Source organism: Echiichthys vipera (genome assembly GCF_963691815.1).
Source record: "Echiichthys vipera genome assembly, chromosome: 6".
Taxonomy (NCBI): Eukaryota; Metazoa; Chordata; class Actinopteri; order Perciformes; family Trachinidae; genus Echiichthys; species Echiichthys vipera.
Window position 1 is genome coordinate 7,556,996 of NC_139831.1, and position 13,255 is coordinate 7,570,250.

Genomic DNA, 13,255 nt, shown 5'->3' on the forward strand with positions numbered 1-13,255 from the left:
AAAGCAACAATGCACAAGCAAACACATGTGTAAGTCAGGTACAGGCTGCACGGAGAGGATCCAGATATCTGGACCAAAAAGGGCAGCACATTTGCTTTAAATATATGAACATAAACTATATAATAAAATACCTTTATGGTAAATGTAAATCTCGGTTACATTTCATAGAGCATGTTCATAAATGAATCAGTAATATATGGATTTAAAAAAAATCCTAATTAAAGCATTAATAGAATCAAATAATGGATTTAAAGATGTGGATTGCAATACATTCGTCTACTAATCCCCTTCAGAGGACTGCGATCTGTGGTGAGTTCAAACACCGGGGGGGAAAAACAAACCCTAATGGACTGTTGTCACTGTTGTGTGGTCCAACTCCTGTTTGTTGATTCCCGTGTTATTTCAAGCACCAGTGACCAGCCGAGGCCCTTGGCTGAGCAGGCAGACATGTATTCAGCAGTTAATCTGACGGAACATCTCGCCGCTATGTGTATTGGAGCGGCCCCATTGTTTTCCTCTATAGATTAGCCGCACAAGCACCTCACATAATCGAAAGGCTATAGACAGACTGTCATTGCTTCGCACTCCACCACTAACTCCAACACACCGCTCACACAAAGATTCAATCCAATCCCAATGTTTTTGAACAATATATTTACTTCCATTAAATAAAACACAATAGTTTTTTTGGATGTTGAAAAAAAAAACAAAAAAACATAATTCCGTACCAAATAGTATACACAGAGCAAAAAAAAACAAATCATCTGTTGCAGGAACATTTTTTTGACGCTTCTTCTTCTTCCACTTTCTTTTTTTTTTTTTTGTTAAATCCAGAATTGCTATTCTAAATCGATATTCACACAGACATTAATAATAAATTTATAATATGTTAGAAACACACGACCGGTGCGTTTTAGTATGTACATTCCCTTTTTGTTTGCAAGCAAAACATGATTCCTTTTTAAAGGTTTTCTCTTTTTTGTTTTTTTTTCCACATGCGTTGATAAATTGAACCTGGAGAGGACCGGAGGGGTTATAGCGCATTCGCCTCGACAAACAGGAGATGATCATTCAAATATGTACAACCTTTTCAGTCAACAATTAACGTCCAAAATCCACCAGAAAAAAAACAAAATCCTCATGACGAGCTATTAAAAGTAAAACAGGCCTTTTATTTTACTGTGGCGCAGACCTGGACTCATCAAAGGGGGGGAATAAACCTAAAATCTCCCGTTTCAGTTTGGACTCCGACCCGGAGTTGAGCCTGTTTCAGTGGTTCAGTCTTCTAGTGCTGTTTTGGAAAAAATGAAAAAGTAGTTGTAGTAGTCTCTTGTTCCTGTGGCCGGCTGTTTGCGATTACCCACACACTGCAAAAAAAAAAAAAAAAATGGCCACCACAACAAGCCATTTGGTCTTGTAATCACCCTCAAAATCATGTTCCCCCCTCCCCAGAATAAATGGCTTGAATAATCTCACTTGTTTAGGGATTTTCAGTGAACAAATGGCAGCATCTTGAAGAAGAAGTCAGAATAAGTCACACTCCAACTATAGTATCAAAAAAGATACCATATGATCAAGAAATTGCCTGAAACACATGAAATGCGCAATTATCTCCCTGCCAGATTTCCCTACTCTCCTTTAGAGAAAATAACACTTTCAGCGTCACTACCAGCCTATTATGACTCGTGAGGGTGGTTATTTTTTTGCAGTGCATGTAGGCATTAGACTGGTCTGTCCACGGCGTATTGGCAAGCGCTCAGATTAGTGGCCGGGTTCTGCACACTGGCGTATCCAAAACTCGAGTGCTGCTTGGCTTTCAGTCTCAGGCTGGCCAGGCTGGAGTTACAAGTGTCCCTGTACACATAAGGGGGGGTCGGAGGCGCGTAGGGGCACGCCGAGCTGGGCACCCCCGAGTTGAGAGACGGGTTACTGAGGTTGTTCAAGTTATTGAGGCTGTTGAGGCTGGAGCCCGGCACGCCGGTGACCGCCGATGGCACCATGCTGGAAGTCATGGAGGATATGGAGTTGGGCGGCGAGAACATGGTCTGCGAGGACAAGGGGTTGACGTTCATGGAGTTGAAGAAGGGAAAACTTTTGGTGGATAAAGAGGCCGACGTGAGGCCCTTGGCGGCCCAGTTGTTGTACGTGTAGCTGGGGTACATGTCTTCGTAGGGCTGCATGAGTCCATTGAACTGCGGGCCGAAGCCGTTTTTGCAGAGCTCCGCTTGTTGGTTCCTTTCCCGTTTCCTCCACTTGGCTCGCCGGTTCTTGAACCAAACCTAGAGCAAAGGAAATGAGAGCAGGTTAGAAAATTATAGTCATTATTACTTCATTTTTTACAGCTTCCATATGTCTTCTGAATTTTCAAATCAGACACGCCATCGTTTTTAGTTTCTGGCATTGCTGATTTGATTTAAATTACAAGCAACATTTAAAATTATTCCTAACAATTATAACGTCTGTAAATCCAAACTCTCGATACTAATCTTTAGTTTCCCGTGCAGATAATTTGGATTCCGTCTTTATCAGAGCAGAATATACACCGGGCTCTCCCTGCACCAGCTTAATGTGGAGAGAGGATGTGTATTCCTCTGCAGGCGTCCACAAACACGCGGACCCTAATCACGCAGCACCAGGGCGACAATCGCAGAATACAAGCTTGGCACCTCTTTCACACGAACTGGAGAACACGAGCGGTATCTGCCACCGACAAATGTCAACAACATCATCATCAACAGTTAACAACGCAATGGCGTGTAATTACACGTAATAGGCAAATAACAAGTGTGTTTTGAATTCTATTTTATTATGAAATTACTGAACAGATTAAACCACACATTAACTGTTGCTAAACGTGATTATTTTGCATTGTGTGTTGAGGATAGTAAATATATTTAGCCTAATAGACAAACATATAGCTACCAGCAGTATATTTAATCAAGGCTCTGATTGTTTCCCAGTAAAAAACAAAAAACAAAAAAACTCCTTTAGTATTTCCAAGGAAATTTCGGCTGCGCGTAAAGTTCTGTGTCCATGCGTAATAATATTAAGACATATAGGGTATCCGTAGGTTAACCGGACAACTGGCACAAATTACCCGAAATTAAACACACAAATAGTTTTTTGTTTGCACCCAGGGGAATACTCACTCTGACCCGGGCCTCTGTGAGGTTGGTCCACACGGCTATCTCCTCCCTCGTGCTCATGTCCGGATAGCGATTCCTCTGGAAAGTGGCCTCCAGTTCCTGCAGCTGCTGGCTGGTGAAGTGAGTCCTCTGTCGCCGCTGCCGCTTCTTTTTAGACGGGTCATCTGAAGAGTCGTCGTTTTTATTTTGGTTCTTTTCTTTTTCTGTCAAGGGAGGAAAGAAGTTGATTGAGTCAGGGTCAGGCGGATTAAGGCCTGTGTGCTTTAGCGGGGGAACAGAAAAAAACAACCACTGGAGCCATGACACTGTTGGGAAATGGATGAGCTGTTCACAGTCCCAGGAAGGAATGTTCCAACTAAGACAATAAACCCAAATCATATTTTTTTTTTAATGTTTTGCATTTTACATTTTTCAGTTTGCCTTTAGATTTAATCTGAAATCGTAGTATCTGAGTGAACACAAGGCATCTTTCATTTACATGACACAGAAACTTTTCACTACACCGCACACAGACCACTGTCAACCCGAATTACCGCTATGTGTGAATAAAATGGCAGCTATAATCGCCTATTTGCATGCACGTGAAACTCCCTTAACGTTGATTAACGGGAGCCGCCTTTTGTTAGATATCAAGATGACATCTGCGACGGCTTGCTGAGAACATCTGCACCCCGGGCGGTTCTTACCGACAGACTCCGGACTGGACGTGTCCGACACGGTGTGCACCTCTAACCGGTGCTTAGAGTCCACAGACCGCTGCAGCGGCTGCAAAGTAGAGGCCATCGCCAGAGCCGTGTGGTGTGTGGAGGCAAGTTTATTCCCTGTTAGGTGGTGATGGTCTATGTTTAATGGATCCCTCATAGAGTTCATCGGTAAGATCGCAAAACTGGCTGTCAAAAGCAGAGTAAGTCCCTTTAGTACAACAAGAATACGCGGAAAGTCCGTCTGCGGAATGTGTTTAGTTCTTCAAAAAACGCACAGCAGAGCAGTTCCTCCTGCGGTTGAGATGAAACCTCCTTTCTGTTTAAACTGGAAAATGCTTTAAAATAGGCCATTGAGTGCTGCCATAATAGCATCGGTGGTAAACAGCGGCTACCTCTGCTGACTATCAGAGTGACAAGGACAGGTAGGTGATATTAGATCCAGAGGCATACACACACTACACTGCTCTCTGTTCATTTCAGCTGTTGCATGCGCACTGCCTGTCCAACAGCGTCTCTCTCCAGACCTCCACGTCACCATGCTGCGCCCGCCCATATTCTCTCTGACAGGCACATCCATGTGGATATGACGATGTGCCCAACCAACCAGAGCTCGCAGAAACGAGATATGTGTGCCAATGTGTTTATGTCGGGGCTGGCGCTTATTTTTTTTTCCCCCTTCCAAATAAAAGCATGTAAAGAGAGATGGGACGCACGGTGTACCCGCGGCGCTCCGTTGCCGTTGCGCAGCAGCCCAAGACCAAATAAAAATGAAAATAACACAGTTTGGCCTCATTTTATGAGATGGGTCCAGTGGCCCAGTAAAACGATGCAGTTCTATTGATACCCAAGCTGAGACGCAAGCTCTCAGGCTCTGTCACTGCAGTTTACTCAGGGACTCAATGTGGATAAAGCGAGCCACGGAGCGGATTGTATTGAAAGTCTTATGAAAAAAGAAAAGATGCACAGTGAATATCAAACACAACAGCCTACTACAGCACAAGGATGCAGTGGAAGGACACGCGCTCAGAGGGAAATACAGGGAATTTGAAAGGGAGGGATTTGCCAAACTGCGCCAAAACGGTCTGCGCCCCAGATATGCATGTTAAAGCCGGTGCAGCTCAACAGGCATGAGGATGCAGAATTTTAGTGTACTTGGAGATGAAGTGCAACGTGACCAAACTGACTTTAAGTGGTTTAGTATCCACTACATCCCCCGTATGCAGCCTACATGCTCAAGAAAATCATTGTCAGTCATACTAGTTGGCAAATGAGACGATCCTCTTGACCTCCCCAGAGTTAAGGTTCAAATATCCATTAAATCATCCCCACCGGAGCCGCGGTGCAGGCTCAGTTTGTTGACGACGGATTACTTTATCTGGGTGCTTAACTGGATCTCTCTCCTCACTTTGCGTTTGGACCCCTCGGTGGTTCTCAGCCGGCACTCCTGTAGTGTTTTTTTTTTTTTTTTTTTTAATCTGATAAGACTCTCATTTGCCTAAGAATTTCTGAAGGAGGACTTTTAATGAGTTTGAGTTGATATGCCAGCACATTTTTGTTTTAACCTATAACTCCCCGAAGATTGTGACGCGTTAAGACAAAGTAAACATGTCTAATCAAACAAATGGCGACTTCAATTTTCAAGGTGGGGGGGATTGAGGGTGGAGAAATGTCAGCTGGGTAACAGGCGAGTGGGGCGATGGACTGATCACGTCAATTAATGCGATGCACACCAAATGCAAAATACTATAATTGTTGAAATTCTGGTCCTTTTTGGTCCCTTTCTTATTACGTGAGACAATGAGTTCATCATCCTCATCATCATCATCATCATCATCATCGCATAACACACTTCCCATCTCCACGTGGCCTGGCGGACGCCCATTCATCCAGCACATTTGGACTTGGCGCTGTTAAGAAGTTACTGGGCTAATCCCGTGAAAGCCCCTGATATATAAATACCAGCAGACCATGGACTGTATGCGACGCACACACGCGCGCACTCCGAGGGACAGAAGAGACTTTATTAACACGGGGAGCCAATCGCTTTTCATAGAGAGCAATAAAACCTTGTTTGGATGGTCTCTGAGTAATTAAATTAAGATGATGCACATTTTAAGTTCTAATCATTTAATACTGATGGATTAATTTCATTAGTAGATTATTTTAAGGGAAATGAATGCCAACACGCCCCTACACCTGCCAAAAAAACAGTTTAAAACTTGAAAAAATACATACATATTAGACCAATTTCATAATTAAAGTTTGCATTAGATAATTGATACAAAACAAAATGTGCATTTATTTACTATTTTATTAAAAATAACAACACAACATGTCTTATTTGGATGCGGAGCAGCGAACAGGCTGCTGCTCCTTTCCCCTTGCAGCGGTATTGTAATACTAAACCTGAAGTGGATTATCGGTTTCCTCTTCATTTCTACCTTCTGAATGCTTTATCTCTCTTCTGCGGATTACTGCGCGCAATAGGCCTCCGCCATTGAGGGCCATTAATTAGCAATTCAGTCAATATAGGGGGAGACGACAAGGCTTTTTACATAGGATTAAGGAGACATCAGATTCCTCCATTAGTATATTCCTCCTCACGAATGGGCTTTCATTATACATTTAGTTTTCCCCGGAGTCAATCCAACAAGCGCTGCATATATTACAGCAAAACAGTTGGCGCTGGTGTGTCTATATTTGCAAGCATCACTCCGACTCCCCCCCCGTGTAATTCTGTTTTTATTTTAGTTATCCTATTATTCTTAATCAATGCTCGTTCACACTGCAGCTGTGAAGTTATGTGCATCCTGCCCCCTGCCCCACCGAGCCCCATCAATGTCGGCTAAATGAGACAGAATGAGGGTTATTGGGTTTTGGTTTAAGACCCTAACAGGACCCGGTGTCATTTCCCCGCCACGTTGGAGAACAATTAATAAATCCAAGACTTTGCCGAGCAAGGGATTCTAGCTTTCCCTTAGTCTCTTGTTGGGGTTTATTCTTGGATGTTATTTAGGAAAACATGTCGCCGTTAATGAGAAAAGCATCGAAGTATAACCACATAAAACAATGTCTGTGTCGTTGTACCACAGCGCTCCTATTGTGCCAAAGGCTGGTAAGAAATTAAAGGGTATAATAAGATGTATCGGTGGTCCTATTTGCCCATCTAAAAAGAAATCTCGTCGCTGCAGAGCTGTCACCCTGATCACATCCTGGGGTGATGGACTGAAGCCGCACATCCACGTTTGACCAGCAGGTGTCCCTCTAAGACAGCAAACACCCCGGATTCAGCAGCATCTTCTCCCCTATGAGGAGCCGAGAGGCCAAAATCTCTGCGACTTCTAAACACTTTGGAACAAACCGGTGACACCCAAAAAATATTCAAGTAAAGCAGCTTCTTAGAGGCACATTTTAGACCAAGTGCGAGTCTAAATTGTGAAGAAGATCATTGGGAGATTATTTAGTGAGAAATAAAATAATTCATTTTTTAAATTAATGATGAGAGGCTTGTTTTAAGAAACCTCAAAGTAGAAGTTGGAAACACTTAACCCACTAAGCAGAACCAGGACTGAGCTCTTGTTTAAAACAGAATCAGATTTTAAGATCGAGACATCATTGTTTGGTCCACTCCTGAAGAAGCTGAATTAATTAAAAACAAAATGCACTTAACAGGCTAAAATTAGATGTAGTTAATGTTCTGTTTGGAAAGTAACAGATGATAAAATCATAGCCTGTAGCTGTTATCGTCAAGAGTGCCGTTTTTATGTTCAGAGAATAAAATCAAATAGATATAGAAGTGACATTAAATCATGGTTAACCTCCGAAATACCACGTTTTACTATCTCTGTGCTCAGTGAGGATGGCGCTGTATTGATGATGGATCAGATACTCACCTATTTGCGCGCAGGTGGTGGCCAGTTTGCGGCAGTGGGAGTCCATTATGGCAATTTAGGGAAACCGCTTCTGTGAAAACAGACAAAAGAGCCACAATTAGCCTTTAAGTCTGGTAAACAACCCCGCTGTGCTGTCCACTGAAATCCAGCTCTACCTGTGCAGTCCATTTTATTTTTCCCGAGTCAACATCCGACTAAAAGAATAATGGTGGGTTCAAAGGATGAGTGTTAGATTACAGGAACACAAATGCTGGCGTTTTTGAGGGAAATACGTCCAAAATTCAGACATTTGGCGCGTGTAATAAATACAGCAAATATAATAAAGCAAATGTATGCATAAGAAACACAACGTGGGGATGTCAGGGACGGTGCACTCTAATTACACTGGCTGCAAAAAAAAGAAAAATGCATTTAATGAATCTCATTCTGGTCTGAAAGTCTGTTTTTTTGTCAGTGATTGAGTTTAATTTTTACCTTTTGACAGAAAATAACTGTACATGACCTGCGACCACATAAAAAACCTCTGGATTAAAAAAAAATGGAGACAATAAAAACAATAATCTGACTCTTCTTCGGTCTCAAACTGACTTTTATCGCACGTCACATATTGTTGTATATATTTTTCTCAGTGTAAGATGTATTTCTGTGTGGTGTAAAGCTCTAAAAACCCGCCGTGTTGTGCATGAGCCGGCTCTTGTGTTTCGGTGCAGCCTGCAGCAGTTGGAAGTGGAGTGATTCCCTGGTAAAATCACGGGATTAGAGTCTGATTGAGATGTCTGTCGGTGGGATATTACAAAATTCATTATCGCAGCCCTCATACTACCTCGATATGAAGTTACACAGATGGGGTTTTATTAGCCCAGGCTCACACTGTTTGCTTATGATAATTCAAGTCGGGGGGAATTTGCATGCAGTCATGCTGTTAACCATTTTCCCCAGCTCCTCTCTTCACCTGCTCTACATCATCAGTGGGGTCTCTTGTTTTTCTTTCTTTCTTCCCTCTATTCAAAAAGATGCACATATTGGAGGTTAAGTTCGACGCCGTGTACCTGCACAACCTTTCCTTCTCGTCCCTCCTGTGTGTCCCCCCGCTGCAAAATGAAAATCGTGGGGGCCAGGCTGTAAGGTGCAAGGTCAGCGCGCGCAGCTCAGTGTTATCTAATCAGCGGGATTTAATAAGGGGTCCCTGCAATATTTCAGCCTGCCTGGCTGCTCCCCGTCCTCTGAAAGCCCACCCGCTGTTATTTACCTATTTGAACTGTATTTTTATTTTTATTGTGTGTATTTGTTTATTTATTATGTACACAATTTAAACATGGTATGATTTGCTTTCATCGATTTCTTTATGTGCATCCTGTGTTTGGAGACTTCAAATTAAAGGCCCGTGTTCCCTTAAACGTTAAAGGGGGGAGAGAATAAATTATATTCTTACATAGAATAAAATTAATTGACTTTTTAATAAAAGAAATTCGATATAATTGCGCCAATTTGAAATGATTTAGCATAATACACATTTTTCAAATATATTTCATACGTATAACACGAATAGGCCCAATAATAAATAAACACTAATTATTTCTGATTATGTTGTCATGGTGATTTGGTGGTGATAGGTAAAAATATAAAATATCTTATCTCACATAAGTGTGGATCCGATAGGAGCGGTTTGAAGATACAGCTGCATTAATACCATGCTTACTTCTATTAATCCCGTTCATCCATTCATTCTCACTTCACGGACGCTCTGCTCTCACCACCAACAGTTGATACGAGTCAGTGACTCACGTGGCACGAGGCCCAGTGCAGACAGAAAGCTGGCATTGCCTCACACCGGCTTTACTTCTGAAATTAACACAGTGGAGCATGAGACTGCAGCCTTTACCGGGAGATGAATCGACTAACCTCCACCATATGGCCCTGTATTAATTAAAGGCGTGAGACCGTGAAAGTTCCCCCCCCCGTTTTCTTCTCCTTATTTCGAAAAAAAAGGGACGCAGAGGAGGGTAAAACACACGGGAACTCACGTTACCATGTTTTGTTATTGACAGGGTTATTTTTAATTTGCTTTAGGAGGGCCAACTCTCCTTTTTATCCCGGTTGGTTTAAGATTTACAGACAGTTTTACGCATGTATTGAAATTCGCATTAACTTTGGGCAAGGGGGTATTTTAGAACACCAAACGGACCAGACGCAGAGTATGATGCTAAAATGTCCATTATTTAGGAGTCTTTAATCGATATTTAACACTTTTATTACTATTATCACCAACTGCGGGATAACACAGCGTGGTTTACCCCCTTCTTTTTTATTTCCCCACACTCCATCACCGCTAATGATCCATCCTTATCATCCGCAGACCTGTAAGGCGAACCCTGCCCTCACATCACTTCATGCTCCTTTTTATGGTACAGCCACGGCTTTGAAATTCACATGAGAAACACACCGAGCAGGCACAAAAAAAAAAGAAAAAACCAAGAGGTGGAACAAATTCCTTCACTTGCATTAACTCACATCTCGCTTGGATTTATTTGGAGTGGGCTCTACTGCTTCCCCGCTGCACTTACCAGTCGTGGACACCGGTGTGGTTTTGTCTTTCCCAGCCGTCAGCGTTTTATTCAGCGAAGAGATAAATCCCACCGTCCCAAGCACGCGCTCGGACACCAGTAGTTGTGTTTTTATGGCGACAATTCAGGCAACTTCAAGGTCCAGCAACGCCGAAGTCTCGGTTTCTGTCCAGAAATGTGAGCCTTGCATTGGATGTGGCTCCCCCGCTATGTTATCCAAAAAAAAAAAAGAAGAGACGCAGCGCTATCTTTTAGGATAGTTTCACTTATGCGCATAAATAACCATCTATTTACAGCGCGAGGAGAAATAGCGAAGGAGGCGCTTTCATCCGAGTCTCCCCTTGGTTCGTCCTCGTCTGTCTTCCTTAACTTTTTTCCCCTTGAAAGACGCTCCGAGAGTGGCGCATTTTTTCTTCCTCCTTTTGAGCTCACAGAGGGACCCCGCATGTGTGAGTGTGTGTGTGCGCGCGTGTGTGTGTGTGTGTGTGTGCGCGCGTGTGCCTTTTTTTTTAAAGGGTTGTGTTTGTGTATGTATGCGCCTGTGTAGTCTAGCGGAGGGCAAACTTGGAGCCTCTCAACTTTCAACAACAATCACACACAAATCCGGGATGGCATCTTTAAAAAGCACACGCATGTTTTTAAAAAAAATAAAAATAATAAAACGCATATTTGTGTAAACCCCACCCCGGTTTACTGTAACATTGCACCATCTGAGGTGCAGGCATGCAAAACATATAATGGTTCAATTTGCCTAAACCCAACCTGCAATTTACAACAAGCAACGCAACTGCTTATTATCTAAACAAATAAACAAGAGTCACAACCACGGATTCATCACTAAACCCACTCAGTGGCAGTTAATTTAAAGAATGACTGTGTTTAAAGTCACAGATAGGGATTCCCATGACAGCCTATTATGTAATCAGCAAATCAGAGCCCAATTAACGCCCAATTAAGCTGATTGTTTGACCGTTTTATATAAGCACTAATAATCAAACACATAAAAAAACACGATATTTGGAAATTGAGAGGAACATATGAACGTATATAAAAGGCTGCATTAGCCTCCTCCAGGGCCAGACAGAGCCCTATCGTGTTGCGGATTTATGTGCAGATGAAGTGAACAGCTGGTTCAGATGCAAATGTTCTTTATAGATCCGATTCGTTAGATTCAGACTGATTTCCCATCCGCATCTTAAGTGAGGAGAGCAGACCGGACGTAGGCCCGCGCTCCCCGAGCCTAATCCGTCTTTTACATTTTTAGTCATACTCCCATTAAACCGGTAATTAATGCGCACATCCACACGGGAATTTCCAGGCAATAGGGGACACTGAAGCAAAGCAAGCGCATCATCTGCCCCTCCACCCCCCCCCCCCCCCCCCACCCCACCCGACCCCCGCACAACAAAATTTGGTGAATGAGAAATAGTTTGAATCCTGCTATTCCAAACACACGAGTGATATAATAAATGCGCACTGCAGCCGTACATGGACCTATAAAGGAGCCAGTGTCATTTTGAATAGCTACTTTGATCAGGTTTATTTCGTCAGGACTATAGACATTACATGGAGTCAGTTTTAGCACGAACTCTTAGCCTTCAAAGGCCCAAGAAGGCCGTATTTGATTAATTTTCCACGCGTGCAGACGGAGAGCGTTGGTTCAAATGCAACCCAATATGGGAAAATAAATCAAATGTGCCTTTGTGTCTTTAATATTACATGTTGTGATATAGCACACGACGCACTCCTAAAAGCACAAACGTGCACAAGCGCTCGCACACAAACAAAATGCAACAGCTCGTGCATAAAAACGTTAAACCCCGCATCATGCGCATCTTCAAATCACGCGCCGCCTGCACAAGGAGGAAAAAGAGGGCGAGCGGCGCCCGGAGAGGCGTGATGGTTCGGCTATATTCTCCTCTTACCTTCTTATACAAAGCAAAAAAAAAAAAAAAAAGAATCAGCCAAGAGCCTCCTCTTTCTCACGCAGAAAGGTGCAGAGGAATGCCTGAAGTTCAGAGAAGACTGGCGGGTATGAAATCTTTCGCCTCGGGGGCAAAGCGGCGGCTTCTTTTCATTTCAAGCGCTTATCGATTCACCGTTGTCATCTTTGGCGACGCAGAAGGACACTTGAAAGCATTTCTGATGGGGCTGTGATGTGAGAAACGGGGTGACCTGCTCTGCTGATGCTCTCTCCTGATTGTTAACGAGCACATCAGCCCCCCCCCCCCCCCCCCCAGCCTCAGTACAGTTGGACATTTCAACTTTTCCCCCTCCTGCATACTGGAGAGGACTTTAAAACACACTCTTTCCGACTTTCCATGTGAATCAGCACGCATCCGAGCCTCCACTTTCAAGAGGAGAGATGGTGACTGCCCACTAACACACAATATAAAACGCACGCCATTGTAGTTCAAAAGAAACGTGCAAACGCTTCATTTTGAAGTTTTATTCTGAATGAATTTGTCTTTATTTGCTCATTTCTCACTGAGATTGATCACAGCTCTTAAGCTGCACATCAGCCCAGACTTCAGATCATCCAAGAACAGGTTGTGCACATAATACAATTCGTTAAAAACACAACATATTTCCCCTTGGAACCAATATTTACATCTGTAAGGGCCTGACATATGATTATTCAGATCAACTAAATATACAGTGTCAAAGCTAAAACTTCATTTGTTTGTTCAAATATGCTCGAGCATAATAACCTGATATGCACGCTCTGCAGAACACAGCCCATATATCCAGGAGTACAGACTATTCTTTTCTTATATGAGCTCTATTGTTTTCCAAATTACAATTTGACACAAACACATTAGTCTTATAGAGAAATTAAGCCCCCTTTTATTCCCAAAGACATATGGAATAAATGGTTTATGGAAAGTATCTGCATCATTCTTACGCAGTGATGAATCTCTTCAATTAAATGAGACAGAAACTAAATT

General features: G+C 42.9%; 1 protein-coding gene across 2 annotated transcripts; it reads right to left on the reverse strand.

Annotated features, from left to right (window-relative positions):
* Window positions 1-647: 647 nt before the first annotated feature.
* On the reverse strand, window positions 648-10,681 carry pitx2 (paired-like homeodomain 2). Of its 2 annotated transcripts, XM_083915636.1 has the most exons (4): window positions 10,308-10,681; window positions 7,744-7,813; window positions 3,150-3,349; window positions 648-2,279 (listed from the first exon to the last, which is right to left on the reverse strand). In XM_083915636.1, the coding sequence occupies exons 2-4, from the start codon at window positions 7,787-7,789 to the stop codon at window positions 1,722-1,724; spliced, it is 804 nt and encodes a 267-aa protein (XP_083771762.1). In that variant the 5' UTR covers window positions 7,790-7,813; window positions 10,308-10,681; the 3' UTR covers window positions 648-1,721. The 2 variants fall into 2 exon arrangements, with proteins under 2 accessions (XP_083771762.1, XP_083771761.1); XM_083915635.1 differs by lacking the exons at window positions 7,744-7,813; window positions 10,308-10,681 and adding an exon at window positions 3,833-4,303.
* Between the last annotated feature and the right edge of the window lie 2,574 nt (window positions 10,682-13,255).

Bases quoted from the DNA above. Each gene is read 5' to 3' on its own strand.
- pitx2 (XM_083915635.1), bottom strand. From the start codon at position 4,016: ATGAACTCTATGAGGGATCCATTAAACATAGACCATCACCACCTAACA. The intron at 3,350-3,832 runs GTAAGAACCGCC...CTCCCTTGACAG, and splicing joins GTCCAGTCCGGAGTCTGTCG to AAAAAGAAAAGAACCAAAAT. The intron at 2,280-3,149 runs GTGAGTATTCCC...CCTTTGCTCTAG, and splicing joins TCACAGAGGCCCGGGTCAGA to GTTTGGTTCAAGAACCGGCG.